The sequence below is a fragment of the Ranitomeya imitator genome, chromosome 4, assembly GCF_032444005.1.
Source record: "Ranitomeya imitator isolate aRanImi1 chromosome 4, aRanImi1.pri, whole genome shotgun sequence".
Classification (NCBI taxonomy): domain Eukaryota; kingdom Metazoa; phylum Chordata; class Amphibia; order Anura; family Dendrobatidae; genus Ranitomeya; species Ranitomeya imitator.
Window position 1 is genome coordinate 2,942,236 of NC_091285.1, and position 20,638 is coordinate 2,962,873.

General features: G+C 50.0%; 1 protein-coding gene across 2 annotated transcripts in view; it reads left to right on the forward strand.

Moving 5' to 3' along the window:
* The window catches only part of PDE3A (phosphodiesterase 3A), a 314,107-nt gene extending 294,138 nt beyond the window's left edge, over positions 1 to 19,969 (forward strand). Inside the window, exons 11-17 of one of the 2 annotated variants that reach the window (XM_069762762.1) lie at positions 778 to 891; positions 965 to 1,164; positions 5,327 to 5,530; positions 8,258 to 8,419; positions 9,356 to 9,605; positions 13,765 to 13,845; positions 17,066 to 19,969. In XM_069762762.1, the coding sequence (XP_069618863.1) occupies positions 778 to 891; positions 965 to 1,164; positions 5,327 to 5,530; positions 8,258 to 8,419; positions 9,356 to 9,605; positions 13,765 to 13,845; positions 17,066 to 17,286 (1,232 nt within the window). In that variant the 3' untranslated portion in view covers positions 17,287 to 19,969. The remainder of the gene's footprint in view (positions 1 to 777; positions 892 to 964; positions 1,165 to 5,326; positions 5,531 to 8,257; positions 8,420 to 9,355; positions 9,606 to 13,764; positions 13,846 to 17,065) is intronic. The other variant, XM_069762763.1, reaches the window with a different exon arrangement.
* Positions 19,970 to 20,638: the final 669 nt, after the last annotated feature.

A 20,638-nucleotide genomic window follows, 5' to 3' on the forward strand; every position in this document is an offset into this window, starting at 1 on the left:
GTTCTGGGCTCTTACTCTCTGTTCTGGGCTCTTACTCTCTTTTCTGGGCCCTTACTCTCTGTTCTGAGCTTTTTCTCTCTGTTCTGGGCTCTTACTCTCTGTTCTTGGCTTTTTCTCTCTTTTCTGGGCTCTTACTCTCTGTTCTTGGCTCTTTCTCTCTGTTCTGAGCTCTTCCTCTCTGTTCTGAGCTCTTCCTCTCTGTTCTGGGCTCTTACTCTCTGTTCTGAGCTTTTTCTCTCTGTTCTGGGCCCTTACTCTCTGTTCTGAGCTTTTTCTCTCTGTTCTGGGCTCTTACTCTCTGTTCTGAGCTTTTTCTCTCTGTTCTGGGCTCTTACTCTCTGTTCTTGGCTTTTTCTCTCTGTTCTGGGCTCTTATTCTCTGTTCTGAGCTTTTTCTCTCTGTTCTGGGCCCTTACTCTCTGTTCTGGGCCCTTACTCTCTGTTCTGAGCTTTTTCTCTCTGTTCTGGGCTCTTACTCTCTGTTCTGGGCTCTTACTCTCTGTTCTGGGCTCTTACTCTCTATTCTGGGCTCTTACTCTCTATGCTGGGCTCTTTCTGTGTCCTTACATATGGCTAGAGAATAATAATCCAGGTAATGGATGATTGAAGGTGACATTCTGTGCACTGCAGCGGGTGACCCGTGGGTGGCAGAATGTACTTTACACTTTGGTTGTAAGATTGGTAAACAGGATGAAATGTCGCCAATTTCCCATAAGTGGCGATTTCCATGGTGGTTGTCCGTAGATGGCACAAAGATCTGCTGCTTTATATTCTGCAGATCATAACCGGATCCACGCCACCGACGTCCTCCACGCCGTCTGGTATCTGAGCACGCAGGCGATCCCGGGACTGCAGACCACAGTGACCGATCACAGTTCCGCCAGCGACTCCGGTACTGCCCCCTCCTGGCCACACCGCCACATTACACGGGCTGTATGTCACGTGTCGCTGTCATGTTCCCACAGATTCTGACAGCGGGATCACACACGGACACATGGGCTATGTCTTCTCCAAGACGTACAGCCCCTCTGAGGAGACGTACGGCTGCTTGTCCGGGAACATCCCGTCCTTAGAGCTGATGGCCTTGTACGTAGCAGCCGCCATGCACGACTACGACCATCCGGGCAGAACCAACGCCTTCCTCGTCGCTACCAATGCCCCCCAGGTACTGCTGAAATGGGGGCGGGGCTATGTGATATGTCATGTGGGCGGAGCTAAACTGGAAATGATATGGGAGGTTTCATTACTGATAATGTGGGAGGGGCCTCATTACGTGTAATGTGGGCGGAGCTACTATATAAATGATAATATGGGAGGTTTCATTACTAACAATGTGGGAGGGGCCTCATTATACATATTGTGGGCGGAGCTACTCTATAAATGATAATCTGTGAGGTTTCATTACAAATAATGTGGGAGGGCCCTTGTTATACGTAATGTGGGCAGAGCTACACTATAAATTATAATATGGGAGGGTTTCATTACAAATAATGTGGGCGGAGCTACACTATAAATGATAATATGGCAGGGTTTCATTACAAATAATGTGGTAGGGGCCCTATTATATTTAATGTGGGAGGAGCAACACTATAAATGATAATATGGGAGGGTTTCATTACTGATAATGTGGGAGTGGCTTCATTATAAGTAATGTGGGCGGAGGTACACTATAAATGATCTGTGAGGGTTTCATTACTAACAATGTGGGAGGGGCCTCGTTATACGTATTGTAGGCGGAGCTACACTATAAATGATACTATTATTATTATTTATTATTATAGCACCATTTATTCCATGGCGTTTTATATGTACTATCTGAGGCTTTCATTATTAACAATGTGGGAATGGCCTTATTATAAGTAATATGGGCGGAGCTACTCTATATATGATAATATCGGAAGGTTTCATTACTAATAATGTGAGAGTGGCCTTATTATAAGTAATGTGGGTGGAGCTACAGTATAAATGATAATATGAGAGGTCTCATTATTAATAATGTAGGAGGGGCCTCATAAGTAATGTGGGCGGAGCTGCACTATAAATTATATGGGAGGTTTCATTATTAATAATGTGGGAGGGCCCTTGTTATACGTAATGTGGGTGGAGCTGCACTATAAATGATAATATGGGAGGGTTTCTTTACTAATACTGTGGGAGGGTCCTTGTTATATGTAATGTGGGTGGAGCTACATTATAAATGATAACATTGGATGGTTTCATTACTAATAATGTGGGAGGGACCTTGTCACATGGTCCTTCTCCGATATCACACAATCAGCAGAGCGTGAACAATCCCAAGACCTTTATTATAGGCAAAACTAAAAGGTCCATAAACAATCCACCACACTGAGGATACTACAGTCCAGAACACGAATGTAGTTCAGTAACAGGATAAAATGTCCAAGGAGATGAGAGTCCAATAATCCAGCAGACAGAGGATAAAAAATCCATATGCTTCCCTTTCTCTCTGACGTGCTGTGTTCACACCATCCTCTCAACACAGGAACTGACTTCCCAGCTCCTGTCCTCCCCAGCCCCCTCCTTATGTCCAGGGGTAGTCAGACAGGTTGGGGTGGTTTTCATGCCTCCCAGACCTGACAAAGGCGCCTTGTTGAGTAAGGCACTACAGGGAGTCATCAAGAGGCATAGATACAGTCAGGCTGCAGACAGTAAGTGAGCTAATCCAATTATCAGCCTTTTGGAAGGTAATTGAGACTCTAGACAATATGGGGAACACACGGAATGATACAGGGCAACAAGAAAACACTATGAAAAACAGTAAAGTATAAATATACACAAAATGATACCCACATAACATATCACACCATCACAACCTCTCCCCCCTCATAATAAGTGAGCATGCTATGAGGTCTACACAGACCTCTGGCCTGCTCACTTTAGTCCACATTGCTCCACTGTTTATAGTTCCTTGTACAGTGGCAGGGGTTGCAATAATCATGAGCACTTGTCCATAAATTTTCAGGTCCTGGCTTTATGGTCATACCAGGTTTTTTGACTGGACTGGGCCGTTCACTGATGTTCATTAGCCAAGGTAGCTAGCTGGGCGAGACGGTCTCTGAACTCTACAACGTAGGGAATGATGGGCGTTTCGGTCCCTGCGATATTTCCCTCCAATTGTTCTTTCAGAAGAGTGAGAGGCCCACGGACCTTCTGGCCAAACAGATTGCTCCCCAGTGAGGTCCGGATGTTGTGGTTCTTGAAGGGCCTGTAGTCGGGTGACTGCACCCACAAAATGACTTTGCAACTCCCCAATGTCATTTTCAAGGAGGATATCTGCAGGAAGTCCTAACATAACTCCAATCCAACACAGATTTTCTCCAAAACCATAATCCAAGCGCACACAAGCTCGCTGTATATATTTTTGGACACCCCCCGCCAGGACAATGGGAATTCCCGGGCCCTGGTGAATTGCTTCAGGTTGAACCACACGGAGGTCAGCGATAGTCAGGAATGCCCCCGTGTCTCTAAATCCCGACACTTTGTATCCATCAATTAAGACATCCTGCAGGTTGCAATGCCGTTGCTCTGTATTTCTGATGGACAAAGGCCGTAGTCCGTACACTCCAGGAGGGGTATCTATGGTGCCGTGGTCGGTGGTCCACTCTGGTGGGGGTGGTGGTAGCTCTTCCTCAGGCAGGATGGAGTGTACAGGATGCACTGGACGAGGTGGGGCTCCCTCCGAATCCTTGAGGGACAGCCAGACTGCAAATGTCCAGGTTGCCCACACCCATAACATCTCCTCCCTGTGATACCCCCAGGTCGTGGTCGGAACTGTTGGGGCCCAAGATTGTGAGTTGTGATTGTCATCAGCTTGCAACTAGGTGGAAGGGCAGATCTAATCGGAGGGGGACGGGGCGCAGGAGAAGGCCGTGGTTTATTGTCCAGAAGCCTCCTCCATCGGATAGTAAGGGCTTAATCGGCCAGGGCTGCAGCTCTATTCACAGTACATGGCGTGCGCTCCCGGACCCATTCCCGTACCTCTGCGGGGCACTTGGCAAGAAATTGTTCTATAAGGAACGCCTGTATAACATCTTCCACAGTAAAGGCGTTTTCTGCTTCCAGCCATCTCCGACATGCCTGGGACATCTTATGGGCATACATCCTAAACGATCCCCTGTAGTGCATGGGAGGTCTCAAAACTTGGCCCTATATGAGTCTGGGGTGATAGCATGGTAATCCAGGATAGTCCGCTTTACAATGTTATAATCTCAATTCCGCTGTGAGTCCAGCCCCATCCTTATGTCCAGGGGTAGTCAGACAGGTTGGGGTGGTTTTCAGGCCTCCCAGACCTGACAGGGCTGCCTCCTGGATTAATGTACTACAGGGGGTCATCAAGATACAGTCAGGCTGCAGACAGTAAGTGAGCTAATCCAATTATCAGCCTTTTAGAAGGTAATTGAGACTCTAGACAATATGTGGAGAACACTAAAGTAAAGTATAAATATACACAAAATGATACCCACATAACACATCACACCATCACAGGCCTCATTATAAGTAATGTGGGCGCAGCTGCACTATAAATGATGTGGGAGGTTTAATTATTAATAATGTGGGAGGGGCCTCATTATAAGTAATGTGGGTGGAGCTACACTATAAATGATAATATGGGAGGGTTTCATTCTTAATAATGTGGGAAGGGCCTCGTTATGCATAATGTGGGTGAAGCTACACTATAAATTATAAAATGGAGGCATCATTCTAAATTATGTGGGTGGAGCTACATCATATAATAATATGAGAGGAGCTTAAACAGTTTTTTACACAAGCGAAAGTTCATTTTAATCAATAGATCTTGGAATAATAATAATCTGCACAATTGGGTGTGATGAATAAAATGTTTCTGTTCTGAGATAATCTTATACATGTGCCCCTGCTGTGCCGTGTAATGGTTATGTCTGACCGTGCAGGGACATGGGCTGATCATGCCACATCTCCTGGATCAGAAGTGATTCTTTCTGTGAGGTAATACATTTCCATGTATGTTTTTAAACAATGTTTTACCTCACAGAAAGAATCATTTCTGATCCCAGCTGTAATGTCTGTATCCTCTCCTGCGTCCTCGCCTGCCCAGGAGATGTGGTATGATCAGCCCATGCCAGCAAATAATGTGGGAGTAGCCATGGTATAAATTATAATATTAGAGCGGCTTCATTATAGATAATGTGGGTGGGGCTTCATTATAAATCATGTTACACATGTGGTGTATATTATACACGTGCTGTAATCTGGGAGGGCTGTATATAGCGTGGCGCGTGTTCTACCCCCTGTGTGGGCAGTAAATGAGCGGAGGCCTCCTTTTCTAGGCTGTGCTCTATAATGACCGGTCCGTCTTGGAGAATCACCACGCCGCCTCTGCCTGGAACCTCTTTCTCTCCAGGCCGGAGTATAACTTCTTAGTCAACCTGGACCACATGGAGTTTAAGAGGTTTCGCTTCCTGGTGATCGAGGCGATTCTGGCCACTGACCTCAAGAAACACTTTGATTTCCTGGCAGAGTTCAATGCAAAGGTCAGTAAGGAGATCTGCCGTCCCCGGAGCAGCCGCAGCTCCCAGCTTTATTCTGTCTTCCTCCCATCCCTCATCTTCCTTCAGTATTCCTTCCTTCCTTATTTCTTCCTTCCATCCTTCCTTTTTTCTTTCTTCCATCCCTTGGTCTCCCTTCCATGCTTCTTTCTTCATTTCTTCTATTATTATTATTATACATTTTTATAGCGCCATTTATTCCATGGTGCCTTACATGTGAATACGGGGCAAATATAGGCAAGTACATTAAACATGAGCAAAAAACAAGGCACAGGGGTACATAAGGAGGGAGGACCCTGCCCGCGAGGGCTCTCAGTCTGCAGGGGATGGGTGAGGATACACTAGGAGAGGGTAGAGCTGGTTGTGCGGCGGTTCAGTAGGTTGAGGATCACTCCAGGCTTGTCGGAAGAGGTGGGTCTTCAGGTTCTTTTTGAAGGTTTATGTGGTAGGCGAGAGTCTGATGTGTTGAGGTAGAGAGTTCCAGAGTATGGGGGAAGCACAGGAGAAGTCTTGGATGCGGTTATGGGAAGAAGAGATGAGAGGGGAGTAGAGAAGGAGGTCTTGTGAGGATCGAAGGTTGCGTGTGGGTAAGTACTAGGAGACGAGGTCACAGATGTATGGAGGTTTTGAACTGGAGTCTCTGGATGATAGGAAGCCAGTGAAGGGCCTGCCATAGAGGAGAGGCTGGGGAATAACGGGGAGACAGGTATATTAGTCGGGCAGCAGAGTGTAGAATGGATTGGAGGGGTGCGAGAGTGTTAGAGGGGAGGCCAGAGAGTAGGAGATTGCAGTAGTCGAAGCGGGAGATGATAAGGGCGTGCACTAGTGTTTTTGTGGTTTCATGGTCAAGCAATGTAGGAAATATTTTTGAGTTTGAGACGTCAGGATGAGGTAAGGCTTGGATATGTGGCTTGAAAGAGAGGGCAGAGTCGAGGATCATCCAAGGCACCGGGCGTGTGGGACTGGGGAAAGTGAGCAGCCATTGACATTGATGGATAGATGTGGTGGAGGGGTAGAGTGAGATGGGGGAAAGATGAGGAATTTTGTTTTGTCCATGTTCAGTTTTAGAAAGCGAGCAGAAAAGAAAGCTGAAATAGCAGACAGACAGTGCAGGATTTTGGTAAGTAAGGAGGTGAGGTCAGGTCTGGATAGGTAGATCTGTGTGTCATCGGAGTAGAGATGATACTGCAAACTGTGGGATTCTATGAGCTGTCCCAGTCCGAAGGTGTAGATGGAGAAGAGTAGGGGTCCTAGAACTGAGCCGTGAGGAACACCGACTGACAAGGGGCGAGGTGAGGAGGTGGTGTGGGGGAGGGAGACACTGAATGTTCGGTCTGTAAGATGTGACGAGATCCAGGTTAGGGCCAAGTCTGTGATGCCGAGAGATGAGAGGATCTGTAGCTGAAGGGAGTGGTTGACAGTGTCGAAGGCAGAAGACAGGTCCAGGAGAAGAAGGACAGAGTAGTGTCCTTGCTCTTGGCGGTTAGTAGGTCATTGGTCACTCTAGTTAGGGCAGTATCAGTTGAGTTATGCGGTCGGAAGCCAGATTGTAACCGGTCAAAGAAGGAGCAGGAGGAGAGGTGGGAAGACAGTTCAAGATGGACATGCTGTTCCAGTAGTTTTGAGACATAAGGGAGAATGGATATCGGGTGATAGCTGGACACAGAGGATGGTTCGAGGCAGGGCTTTTGGAGGATGGTGTGATTGAGGCATGCTTGAAGGATGAGGAGAAGACACCAGTTGTGAGAGGTTGAAGAGTTGTGTTAGGGTTGGGATGAAGACGATGACGAGGGATGGCGAGGTTAGGGATGAGGTGGAATGGGAGCGGGTCAAGCGTGCAAGTGGTGAGATGTGATCTTCACAGGAGGGTGGAGAGCTGATCTTCTGTCATGGTGGAGAAGCTGGTTTTGGAGGAACAGGGCTGAGAAGCGAAGAGGGGCATTGGGGGCTGCGGGCCAAAGCTTTCTCTGATGTTATCGATCTCCTGCTTAAAGAAGGAGGAAAAGTCTTTGGCAGAAATGAGAGGAGAGGGAGGAGATGCTGGGGGATGGAGTAGGGAATTAAAAGTGTTGAAAAGCTGTTTAGGGTTGTGAGACAGATGAGAAATAACTTTGTTTTGCGGCAGTGAGCGTGGACTGTTGATTGATTCTATCTTTCCATCTTCCTTACAAAGTTCTTTCCATTGTTCCTTCCTTCTCCCTTCCATACTCTTTCCATTCTTCCATCTTTCTATGCTTCTTTCTTCCTTCCAAGTTCCTTTTCCTCTCTTCTTTCATAATTCTCTTTTCCATCCGTCCTTCACCTTTACTTATTCCTTCCATTGTTACTTCTTCCTTCCATCTTCTAGCTTTCCTTTTTCCTTCCATCTTCCTTTCTCTTTCCTTCTTCTTTTTTTCCTTCCGTCCTTCTCCCTTCCATCCTTCCTTATTCCTTGCATCTTTCCATTCTTCTTTCTTTTCTCCATCCATCCTTCTCTCTTTCATCTTCCTTGTTCCATCTATCCTTCTTTATTCCTTCCATTTTCTGTACTTCCTCCTTTCCTTCCATCCTTCTCCCTTCCTTCTTTTTTCCTTCTATCTTCCTTGCCTCTTCGATCTCCCTTCCATCCTTCCTTATTCCTTGCATCCTGCCATTTTGATTCCAACCTTCTTTCTTCCTCCCTTTTCCTTGCATGCCTCCATCTCAATTACTTTCTCCTTCTCTCCCTCTCAGGTGAATGAAGATGTCGGCCCAGGAATCGATTGGTCAAATGAAAACGACCGACTATTGGTTTGTCAGATGTGCATAAAGTTGGCGGATATCAATGGTCCCGCGAAGTGCAAGGATCTGCACCTGAAGTGGACGGAGGGCATCGTCAATGAGTTCTATGAGCAGGTGACTGGGGGATTACACATCAGAGGTTGCGTTACAATGTGTCCGGTCTGGAGCAACCTCTGTGATATCTGCACTGATACATGGTAACGGGCCTACAGCTGTGTGAGCAGGACGAGGTCAGCTCCGCCCCCTGAGAGGCAGGAGGGGGAGGTGTTTTGAACGCTCATCTCCGCTCCTGAGAGGGAGGAGTTTTGTGTGCTCAGCTCCACCCCCTGTGAGACAGGAGAGGGAGGAGTTTTGAGCACTCAGCTCCACCCCGTGAGGCAGGAGAGGGAGGAGTTTTGGGTACTTAACTCCGCCCCCTGTGAGGCAGGAGAGGGAGAAGTTTTGAGTGCTCAGCTCCGCCCCCTGTGAGACAGGAGAGGGAGGAGTTTTGAGCACTCAGCTCCGCCCCTGTGAGGCAGGAGAAGGAGGAGTTTTGAGCACTCAGCTCCGCCCCCTGTGAGGCAGGAGAAGGAGGAGTTTTGAGCACTCAGCTCCACCCCCTGTGAAGCAGGAGAGGGAGGAGTTTTGGGTACTCAGCTCCGCCCCCTGTGAGGCAGGAGAGGAAGGAGTTTTGAGCGCTCAGCTCCACCCCCTGTTAGACAGGAGAGGGAGGAGTTTTGAGCACTCAGCTCCACCCCCTGTGAGACCGGAGAGGGAAGAGTTTTGAGCACTCAGCTCCGCCCCCTGTGAGGCAGGAGAGGGAGAAGTTTTGGCCGCTAAGTTCCGCCCCTGTGAGACTGGAGAGGGAGGAGTTTTGAGTGCTAAGCTCCGCCCCCTGTGAGGCAGGAGAGGGAGGAGTTTTGAGCATTAAGCCCCACCCCTGTGAGGCAGGAGAGGGAGGAGTTTTGAGCACTCAGCTCCGTCCAGTCCTGAGATGGCACTCCCCAGTCATGCGAGCGCCACAGACCCGGAGGCTGAAGCCGTTGTCACAGGTCACCTGTCTGTTTGCAGGGTGATGAGGAAGTGGGTCTTGGCCTCCCGATCAGCCCCTTCATGGACCGATCAGCGCCTCAACTGGCCAAACTTCAAGAATCCTTCATCACTCACATTGTGGGACCACTATGCAACTCGTACGACTCCGCCGGACTGATGCCGGGGACTTGGATAGAGGACAGCGACGAGTCCGGGGACACCGATGAGCAGGATGACGACACAGACACCACAGAGGAGGAGACGGCCGAGCCCACCGAGACACTGACAAGTATGTCCTCCCACATGTGCTGTTGTGGGGATCAGCCCGGGAAGGGAGAAAAGGCTCAATCACTTCTCGTCTCTCACTCCCGACCCTGCATCTAAAACCCCCCAAAATCCACGAAATTAGTTGTCCCATTAATCAATAACTATCAGCTCTCAAAGACTGCACCATTTGCATCGAGGTGTAGGGGCTGAATGTCTGCACCCACCGTTACACAACTTATGTACTGGATCTGTTTACAGGAGGAACAGTCTGAGGGCTCCTATATACAGTGCCATACAAGCAGGAGCCACTCTACTCCCTGGCCAGGATGATAGAAGTCAGAAATAGCAGGATGCTAATAAGTTAATGCAGCGCCCCCTCCCCAGTGTGTGCAGTACCCCCTCCCCATTGTGTGCAGCGCCCCCTCCCCAGTGTGTGCAGCTCCCCTTCTCCAATACGTGCAACTCCTCTTCCCCAGTAAGTGCAGCTCCCCTTCCTCAGTACGTGTAGGTCCTCTTTCCCAGTACATGCAGCTCCCCTTCCCCACAGTGTGCAGATCTCCTTCCCCGTGTGTGCAGCTCACCTTCCTCAGCAAGTGCAGCTCCCCTTCCCCAGTAAGTGCAGCTCACCTTCCTCAGCAAGTGCAGCTCCCCTTCCCCAGTACTTGTAGCTCCCCTTCCCCAGTACGTGCAGCTCCCCTTCCTCAGTACTTGTAGCTCCCCTTCCCCAGTACGTGCAGCTCCCCTTCCTCAGTACTTGTAGCTCCCCTTCCCCAGTACGTGCAGCTCCCCTTCCCCAGTACTTGTAGCTCCCCTTCCCCAGTACGTGCAGCTCCCCTTCCTCAGTACTTGTAGCTCCCCTTCCCCAGTACGTGCAGCTCCCCTTCCCCAGTAAGTGCAGCTCCCCTTCCTCAGTACGTGTAGGTCCTCTTTCCCAGTACATGCAGCTCCCCTTCCCCACAGTGTGCAGATCTCCTTCCCCGTGTGTGCAGCTCACCTTCCTCAGCAAGTGCAGCTCCCCTTCCCCAGTACTTGTAGCTCCCCTTCCCCAGTAAGTGCAGCTCCCCTTCCTCAGTACTTGTAGCTCCCCTTCCCCAGTACGTGCAGCTCCCCTTCCTCAGTACTTGTAGCTCCCCTTCCCCAGTAAGTGCAGCTCACCTTCCTCAGCAAGTGCAGCTCCCCTTCCCCAGTACTTGTAGCTCCCCTTCCCCAGTACGTGCAGCTCCCCTTCCTCAGTACTTGTAGCTCCCCTTCCCCAGTACGTGCAGCTCCCCTTCCTCAGTACTTGTAGCTCCCCTTCCCCAGTACGTGCAGCTCCCCTTCCCCAGTACTTGTAGCTCCCCTTCCCCAGTACGTGCAGCTCCCCTTCCTCAGTACTTGTAGCTCCCCTTCCCCAGTACGTGCAGCTCCCCTTCCCCAGTAAGTGCAGCTCCCCTTCCTCAGTACGTGTAGGTCCTCTTTCCCAGTACATGCAGCTCCCCTTCCCCACAGTGTGCAGATCTCCTTCCCCGTGTGTGCAGCTCACCTTCCTCAGCAAGTGCAGCTCCCCTTCCCCAGTACTTGTAGCTCCCCTTCCCCAGTAAGTGCAGCTCCCCTTCCTCAGTACTTGTAGCTCCCCTTCCCCAGTACGTGCAGCTCCCCTTCCTCAGTACTTGTAGCTCCCCTTCCCCAGTATGTGCAGCGCCTCCTCCCCAGTATTTGCAACGCCCTCGCCCCAGTGTTTGCAGCGCCACCTCCCTAGTACGTGCAATTCCTCTTCCTCAGTACGTGCTGCTCCCCTTCCTTTTTTCCAGGGAAGTAAAAGAGAGGATCTGCTCCTTCCGCTGACTCAGCTCCCCTTCCCCAGTACTTGTAGCTCGCCTTCCCCAGTACATTCAGCTCCTTTTACCCAGTACTTGTAGTTCCCCTTCCCCAGTACTTGTAGTTCCCCTTCCCCATTGTGTGCAGCTCCCCTTCCCCATTGTATGCAGCTCCCCTTCCCTACTGTGTGCAGCTCCCCTTCCCCAGTAAGTGCAGCTCCCCTCCCCAGTATGTGCAGTGCCACCGCCCCAGTGTGTGCATCGCCCCTCCCCAGTAGGTGCAGCGCCCCTGTCATGATTCACACCATGACCGTCACCCCTACGTCACGGATCGGGGTGACCTTAGGCCAACAGACGGCTATCACATGTGCAGGGGGGCTTATCTTAGTTATCCCTCCACTGCTACACTGTGATAAAAACTCACACAAGGCTATTGACCTCTTGATTTACATCAGGGGCTTATTTTAGTTATCCCACTGCTCTTCAATGTTTAGACCAGAAAGAAAAAAAAAAAAAAAAAGATCATGTCCATAAAAATGGGAGCACCTCAGACAGATAAATAAAATGCAAAGTTTTTATTATATATCAACAAGATAATCTACCACACACAAAAAACATAGAATATAAAAACATTTAAAAGTGCAAAGTGCAACAGACAAAAAGAAAAACACAGCAGTCATATCCTAATATAGGGAAAATGACAACCCACAACCCTATCTTCTCCCAAGATAACAAGGATATATATATGTACACAAACGTGGTAACCCAAAGAACAGTTCCGCGATCACATATACTATATAGATAAACAATAGGAAATTCTCAACCTCAGAAGGGACAATGCAGTGCATACAAGCGCATGTCGCTACTTGATATCACAGTATCATATAGACCTACAAAAACAACCAAAATGTAATGCTCACCGGCACGTGCAATCCCATGCCTGGGCAGTTGTTGAAACAAGGCTCCTAGCACCTAGGTAAAGAGCATGCTGGACACAATGGTCACATACATGTCAAAATTAAACAGGAGCCCACACTGCAAAAAGATCCATAGGCATATGAGAGACCGGATCGTATGCAGGTAACAGAGGGAGAAACATGGGAGAGAAGAAAATGGGCTGTGGGGTGCAACCCACGCGTATCGCCGCAGCTGTGGCGGCTTCCTCAGGGAAAAATCAGCATGCTATGCCATGCCATATGCCTATGGATCTTTTTGCAGTGTGGGCTCCTGTTTAATTTTGACATGTATGTGACCATTGTGTCCAGCATGCTCTTTACCTAGGTGCTAGGAGCCTTGTTTCAACAACTGCCCAGGCATGGGATTGCACGTGCCGGTGAGCATTACATTTTGGTTGTTTTTGTAGGTCTATATGATACTGTGATATCAAGTAGCGACATGCGCTTGTATGCACTGCATTGTCCCTTCTGAGGTTGAGAATTTCCTATTGTTTATCTATATAGTATATGTGATCGCGGAACTGTTCTTTGGGTTACCACGTTTGTGTACATATATATATCCTTGTTCTCTTGGGAGAAGATAGGGTTGTGGGTTGTCATTTTCCCTATATTAGGATATGACTGCTGTGTTTTTCTTTTTGTCTGTTGCACTTTGCACTTTTAAATGTTTTTATATTCTATGTTTTTTGTGTGTGGTAGATTATCTTGTTGATCTATAATAAAAACTTTGCATTTTATTTATCTGTCTGAGGTGCTCCCATTTTTATGGACATGATCTTTTTTTTTTTTTTTTTTTCTTTCTGGTCTAATCGTAGCTTTTCAAGTCCTTGGTGAGCCCCAGCATGTAATTATTTAGACATATATCTAGTGGTGCCCTCCGCTTTTCTCTATGTTCATCTATCACTGCTCTTCAATGTACCACAAACTGCAGGGATTTATGTATATCCCGCTTTACAGTTCTGCTTGAAAACTTGCAGCACTCTGGCGCCTTCCTTACCCTAAGGTCAGATTAGGTACTGCACCTAGGGTAATTAGTTGCCAGAAAGGCTGCCTGCTATGTACTGGCTATTGGGCACGCTGCAGCGAGGCGATATAACTACTCCCACTCAGGCAGGAACAATAATTATCAACGCCGCCGTCGCTACAACGACTCCCAAAGGCACAGAACAAGCTATGCTGCCACCAGCTTCGATTAACGGGTCCGAAGCTGACCCAAAACAGTAGCGTTATTCCCTTCAGAAGACTTAGGGTACGTTTTAGAGCAGGAAGAACGAAACTAGTCATTTAGATATTTTAATCCGTAAAAGAACAGGCAGTGCTTATAAAAATATTACAAGGATGTTACAATAAGAGACAATTGAAAATATGTACAAAGGTAATTATAAAATAACAGGGGTTAAATGAGAAGTTAACACTTACATGTGTTCAGGTCATTGCAGGCAAAACCAGGCTAGTGGGCGGAATTCCCAAATATCCCAATGCATCAGGGCTGGCAGTAAGAGCTCCTCAGGTAAGACTAACTGCTGGATGCCTGGCAGAAAACTTATAAACTGCAGCCCTGTGACATCACTAACAGGGCTGGTTTCCCCAGCCCCTCCCCTCTCCTCAGACTTACCAAATTTAACACAAATTTGTATAATGCTCGTATCTCCGCTCCAGAACATGTCAGAATCCCAGCACACCCCTCATTCTTCTTATTTTGCAATTGGCTTTCTATTGGTACAAAGTTTGGGCTAGTTGGGACACACAGTTTCGGAGAAATCCGTACTTTTTTACCTGTTGGAGGCTCGCGCTTACAGTGGCTGATAGATCTGGTGATGGAGATTCGCAAAATGGACTTATTATTTCCTAGCCTAAATTGTTGGCCCAATATCTTATTATAATGGGACAAAGGACTTCATGTCTTGAGAGAGATATCAGACCAGTTTTAGCTGGTACAATTGTCTATTGCAACTACAGCGGTCTAATAAATTCCTTTTGTGGAAGGGAATGAGTAAGTTGCTCGGACCCTGGAATTTGCAGCTAGAAACAATAACCTCAACAAAACACAGAGTGAAGGGGGGTCAACACCCACCCTATATGTTCTGGCAAGAGAAACTAAAACTTATATTATACATTATCCTCACAGCCCCCTCCCCAGTAGGTGCAGCGCTCCCTCCCCAGTACGTGAAGCGCCACCTCCCTAGTACGTGCAATTCCCTTTCCCCAGTACGTTCAGCGCCCCCTCCCCAGTACATGCAGTGCCACCTCCCCAGTACGTGCTGCTCCCCTTCCTCAGTTTTTTCTCCATTCCTTGTAAATTTCCAGGGAAGTAAAGGAGAGGATCTGCTCCTTCCGCTGATTCAGGGCCACTGGAGAGAGGTGGATTCTGGTGGCATTTCCATGCCGTAGACTCTTCCTCATCATTTTTCGTCATAGCTGACAAATTCGTCAGATCCTTGTGATCCGCTGAGTGTTTTGGTTCCGTGCTAGCCGAAGTGCTGGGATCCGGGCGTCTGTGTGCTAATGAGGACACTTGGCGGGACACCGGGCTTTGTGTGCAGGGAAGGCGCTGACCTCATCGTGTCTGCCAGTAAATGTCGCAGGAGAGAGAATGATGGAGTGGATACTGTGGATCACATGACCTGCGTCACTGCTAATGAGTCCCAAAGGAGGTGACCGTCCCTGCTGACAAGAGTTGTGCTGCAGTGGCGCTGGGGGGGTAACGTGCTGCAGAGAGGTCGAGGTAAAGTGCTGCAGAGACGGCAGGGGGTAATGTGCTGCAGAGAGGTCGGGAGGTATCCTGATGCAGAGAGGTCGGGGGTAACTTGCTGCAGAGAGGTTGGGGGTATCGTGCTGCAGAGGTCGCCGGGTAATGTGCTGCAGAGAGGTAGAGGGTAACGTGCTGCACAGAGGTCGGGGGGTAACGTGCTGCAGAGAGGTCGGGGGTATTGTGCTGCAGAGAGGTCGCGGGTGTCGTGCTGCAGAGAGGTCAGAGGCTAATGTGATTGTCATGATTCCCACCGTGCCAACACCAGTGGGTCACGGATCATGTGTGGCCTTTGGCCAGCACATGGCTATCACATGTGCAGGGGGCTTATCTTAGTTATCCCTCCACTGCTACAATGTGATGAAACACAAACAAGGCTATTGACCTATCAATTTACCGCAGGGGCTTATTTTAGTTATTCCACTGCTGCTACAATATCACGAACTGCAGGGATTTATGTATATCCCACTTTCCAGTTCCGCTTCGGAACTTGCAGCTCTCCGGCACCCCCTTACCCTCAGGTCAGTCAGGGAACTACACCTGGGATAATTAGTCACCGGACGGGCCGCTTCACTGCGGACTGGCTAGCAGGCACGCTGCAGCGAGGGAATTATAAATGCTCAGGCCGCAGCCAGACAACAGCTTATAAAACCCCGTTCCATCGCTGCCAGCGGTACCCACCTAGCCCAGAACACACTTCGCTGCCACCAGCTCAGATTTCTCACAGAGAGGGGTTCGAGCCAACCCAGATTAGTAGCGTAATTACTTCAGGCACGTGAAAATTCACACAGCATGGAGAAGAAGAAACTAGTAATTTTATATTTTACTCCGAAAAGGTAGGCAGTGTTTATAAAAGGTATATAAAAATTTTACAATATGAGACAATTTAAAGTATGTACAGCAATTTAAAAAAAATGGATTAAAAAAGATATAACTCACATTTGCTTAGATTATGTCAGCTAACCATGCTGGTAGGCGGAGCCCAAATATCCCAGTGCATCAGGAGGTCTTTCTGTAGTGACATCCCAGGCAAGAATGAAGGCTGGGGTGGAATGCAGTCACTTATACCTGCAGGGTTGTGACATCACTAAAGGGGCTGGTTTACATTCACCCTCCCCTCTCCTCAAAGTTACAGATTGTACCAGCAATACTTATAATTCACATATCTTGGCTTCAGAACATGGCAGAGTCACAGCACACCCATCATTCAGCTTATATTAAAATTTGCTTTCTAATGAAACTTCACTCGGACTAGTTGGTCCACACAGTTCAGGAGAAATCTGCACTTTGTGCTCGTTGTGTTTAGCTGCTAGTGCTTACAGTGATTGACAGATCTACCGATGGGAATTCGCAATATGTACTCCGTAGTTTTCTAGCCCAAATCGGTGGCCCAATATCTTACTATAATAGAACAAAGACCCTCATGTCTTTTGAGAGAGACTAGACCAGTTTCAGCTGGTACTAGATGGGAGAATTGTCTATTGCAGCTACAGAGGTCGTAAAAATTCTTGTGGTGGGAGGGAATGAGAATTCTAGGATTCACACACACAGCAGCAGAAGCAAAGAAAGGAGGGGTCAGAGCCCACAGCGTGCGTGATAACAGGAAAAATGAAAAATCCTACTCCATTTTATACATTATCGTGACTGTGCTGCAGAGAGTTCGGGGGCTAATGTGCTGCAGAGAGGTCAGGGGGTAACGTGCTGCACAGAGGTCGGTGGTATCGTTCTGCAGAGGTTGGGGGTAACGTGCTGCAGAGAGATCGCGCTGTAACATGCTGCAGAGAGGTCGGGGGTATCGTGCTGCAGAGCAGTCGGGGGTCACGTCCTTTGAAAGAGGACGAGGGGTAATGTGCGGCAGAGAGGTGGGGGGGTAACGTGCTGCAGACGGCTCCCTGTTGTCTGCATTTCCTGCTTTTCTGGGACAGTGATTCTGTCCTTTCGGGGGTCTCTCGTTATGACCTTTCTCCGTCTTTCCCTCCAGAGCAGATGTCTCGCCGGCAGAAGGTTTTCTGTCAGATCACGCAGCACCTGATGGAGAATCACAAGATGTGGAAGAAAGTGATCGAGGAGGAGCAGAGATCGGAGGCGCCAGAGAAGGAGGTGGCGCCGCTGCACCCCACGTCCGAACAAATCGCTGCCATCAGGGAGGAGGAAGAGGAGAAAAGCGCCCAGAAGGCGGAGGACTCTGAAGGCGAGGCGTGAAGACTGCGCCGCCAGCACAAAGCTTATACACAACACTGTAGACGACGCCGTGCCTTCACCCCTTATATACCGCCGAGCCCCTGGGGGCCCCCGGTGCTCAAGGACACTGCTGCGCCCCCTCCCCCATGAGAGACTCTGGGGGCAACGGCACAATCTATATTTATAGCTATAGGCCTGTATGTGCGGGGGGCACATATATATATATACATGTAACGATCACTGTGAAGGACACGTCCGCGCAGCACCGCGCCGCGCACATTGCCCAGGAGGCGCTCACTGCTGGCTTTATCCCCCTGCCTGGGAAAGATGGGGTTATTGTCTCTCTCCAGGTCCAGATCTGTCTTTTCCATAAACTCAAGTGCCCCCCGACTCCAGGACAGCGCCTCCCCCCGACTCCCCACTATTCAGGAGGAGCTGCTGATCATTAGTTAATGTCGAGGCGGCCTCATTAGTGGTCACCCACATAGTACCGACCCCCATCATTTCTGTGTGCAGTGATTGGGGGCACACGCATCATCTAGGCAAAGGGGGCTCCAGAGGAGACGGTGCTCCAGATGGGACTGGGGGGCTCCAGAGGAGACGAGGCTCCAGATGGGACTGGGGGGCTCCAGAGGAGACGAGGCTCCAGATGGGACTGGGGGGCTCCAGAGGAGACGAGGCTCCAGATGGGACTGGGGGGCTCCAGAGGAGACGAGGCTCTAGATAAGACTGGGGGGCTCCAGAGTGGATGGGGGATTCCAGAAGAGACGGGGCTCCAGATGGGACTGGGGGGCTCCAGAGGAGACGAGGCTCCAGATGGGACTGGGGGGCTCCAGAGGAGACGAGGCTCCAGATAAGACTGGGGGGCTCCAGAGTGGATGGGGGATTCCAGAAGAGACGGGGCTCCAGATGGGACTGGGGAGCTCCAGAGGAGACGAGGCTCCAGATGGGACTGGGGGGCTCCAGAGGAGACGAGGCTCCAGATGGGACTGGGGGCTCCAGATGGGACTGGGGGGCTCCAGAGGAGACGAGGCTCCAGATGAGACTGGGGGGCTCCAGATGAGACTGGGGGGCTCCAGAGTGGATGGGGGATTCCAGAGGAGACGAGGCTCCAGATGGGACTGGGGAGCTCCAGAGGAGACGAGGCTCCAGATGGGACTGGGGGGCTCCAGAGGAGACGAGGCTCCAGATGGGACTGGGGGGCTCCAGAGGAGACGAGGCTCCAGATAAGACTGGGGGGCTCCAGAGTGGATGGGGGATTCCAGAAGAGACGGGGCTCCAGATGGGACTGGGGAGCTCCAGAAGAGACGGGGCTCCAGATGGGACTGGGGAGCTCCAGAGGAGACGAGGCTCCAGATGGGACTGGGGGGCTCCAGAGGAGACGAGGCTCCAGATGGGACTGGGGGCTCCAGAAGAGACGGGGCTCCAGATGGGACTGGGGGGCTCCAGAGGAGACGAGGCTCCAGATGGGACTGGGGGGCTCCAGAGGAGACGAGGCTCCAGATGAGACTGGGGGGCTACAGAGTGGATGGGGGATTCCAGAAGAGACGGGGCTCCAGATGGGACTGGGGGGCTCCAGAGGAGATGGGGCTCCAGATCGAACTGGGGGGCTCCAGAGGAGATGGGGCTCCAGATCGAACTAGGGGGTTCCAGAGGAGACAGGGCTCCAGATGGGACTGGGTGGCTCTAAAGTGGACGGGGGGCTCCAGAGGAGACGGGGGGCTCCAGAAAGGATGGGGGGCTCCAAAAGAGATGAGGACAGGTCCTCCAGAAGAGACGGGGCTCACAATTCAAATTCCCTATCAGTCTCTGAAATGTGGGAGGAAACCGGAGAACCCGGAGGAAACCCACGCAAACACGGGGAGAACATACAAACTCCTTGCAGATGTCGACCTTGGTGGGATTTGAACCCAGGACTCCAGCGCTGCGAGGCTAGACCACTAACCATTGAGCCACCATGCTGCCCCTCTACTCCAGTCACCTCCAGAGCTGCAGTCACATTGTGTCCTATATTCCAGTCACCTGCAGAGATGCATTCACTATCCTGCTATTTCATTGTGTCTTATAGTGAGTGCAGCTCTGGAAGTGACCGGAGGATAAGACATGGTGTAACAGAAGAATAGTGAGTGCAGCTCTGGAGGATAAGACACGATGTAACAGCAGAATAGTGAGTGCAGCTCTGGAGGTGACCGGAGGATAAGACATGGTGTAACCGCAGAATAGTGAGTGCAGCTCTGGAGGTGACTGGAGGATAAGACCTGATGTAACAACAGAATAGTGAGTGCAGCTCTGGAGTTGGGGCTGTGATCCAGTGGTGCTGAGGCCGGACCCTAATGATGGCGGTGTAGACCCCCCTCGCGCTCTGTGATTATTTGTGGAGGTTTCTCAGTGTTTGATACTTTTACGTTTCTTTTTCGCCGCCTTTTATACGAGATTTTTTGGTAAAGATTTTTATTCATCGTTTTTACTATTAACCCTTAATTCGTCCTCGCGCAGGAGGCGGTTGGTGAGCGGTTCTCCTGTGCGGCCTCCGGATTACTCAGGGGAATGCCATGTCATATTCATCCGTGAGGCTAATGTCAGCGCGGTGGAAGTCGCTGGCGGTGACGTCCGCTCGGTGTGGTCTGATCACGTGGATGAGAATGTCGCCATCTTGTCTCTCTCCTGAGTCCGCTGAGATTATTAAATTCTGATCCTTCCAGAATCTGCAGAGATCGACACAATGTATCACAGTGAGAACGGAACCAGCTTCATGAGAACAGGAAGTGTTAAAGGGCCAGTGCACCAGATAGAATGCTGGTGCTGCAGAGAATCATGGTACATGCAGACTGACACATGATGCAGCTCACTGCTGCCCCCTGGTGTCACAAATACAAAAGCTCAGTGCTGCCCTCTGGTGTCACAAATACAAAAGCTCAGTGCTGCCCTCTGGTGTCACGTAAAAGCTCACTGCTGCCCCTTTGTATCACATAGAAGCTCAGTGCTGCCCTCTGGTCACACAGACAAAAGCTCAGTGCTGCCCCCTGGTGTCATGTAGAAGCTCACTGTTGCCTCCTGGTGTCACACAGACGCTCAGTGCTGCCCCCTGATGCCACATAGACAAAAGCTCAGTGCTGCCCCCTGGTGTCACATAGAAGCTCACTGCGGCCCCCTGGTGTCACATAGGAGCTCACTGCGGCCCCCTGGTGTCACATAGAAGCTCACTGCTTGGCACCTGGTGTTCAAAATCTTTAATGCAAGTTATGCACTAGTGTTTATGCGCTCTTGCACTGATTCCCCACTGATTCCTTGCCTCTGCCTCCCAGTCCTTCTCACCTCTGCCTCGCAGTCCTTGCTGTCGCCTTGCAGCCCTTCTCGCCGCTGACTCACATTC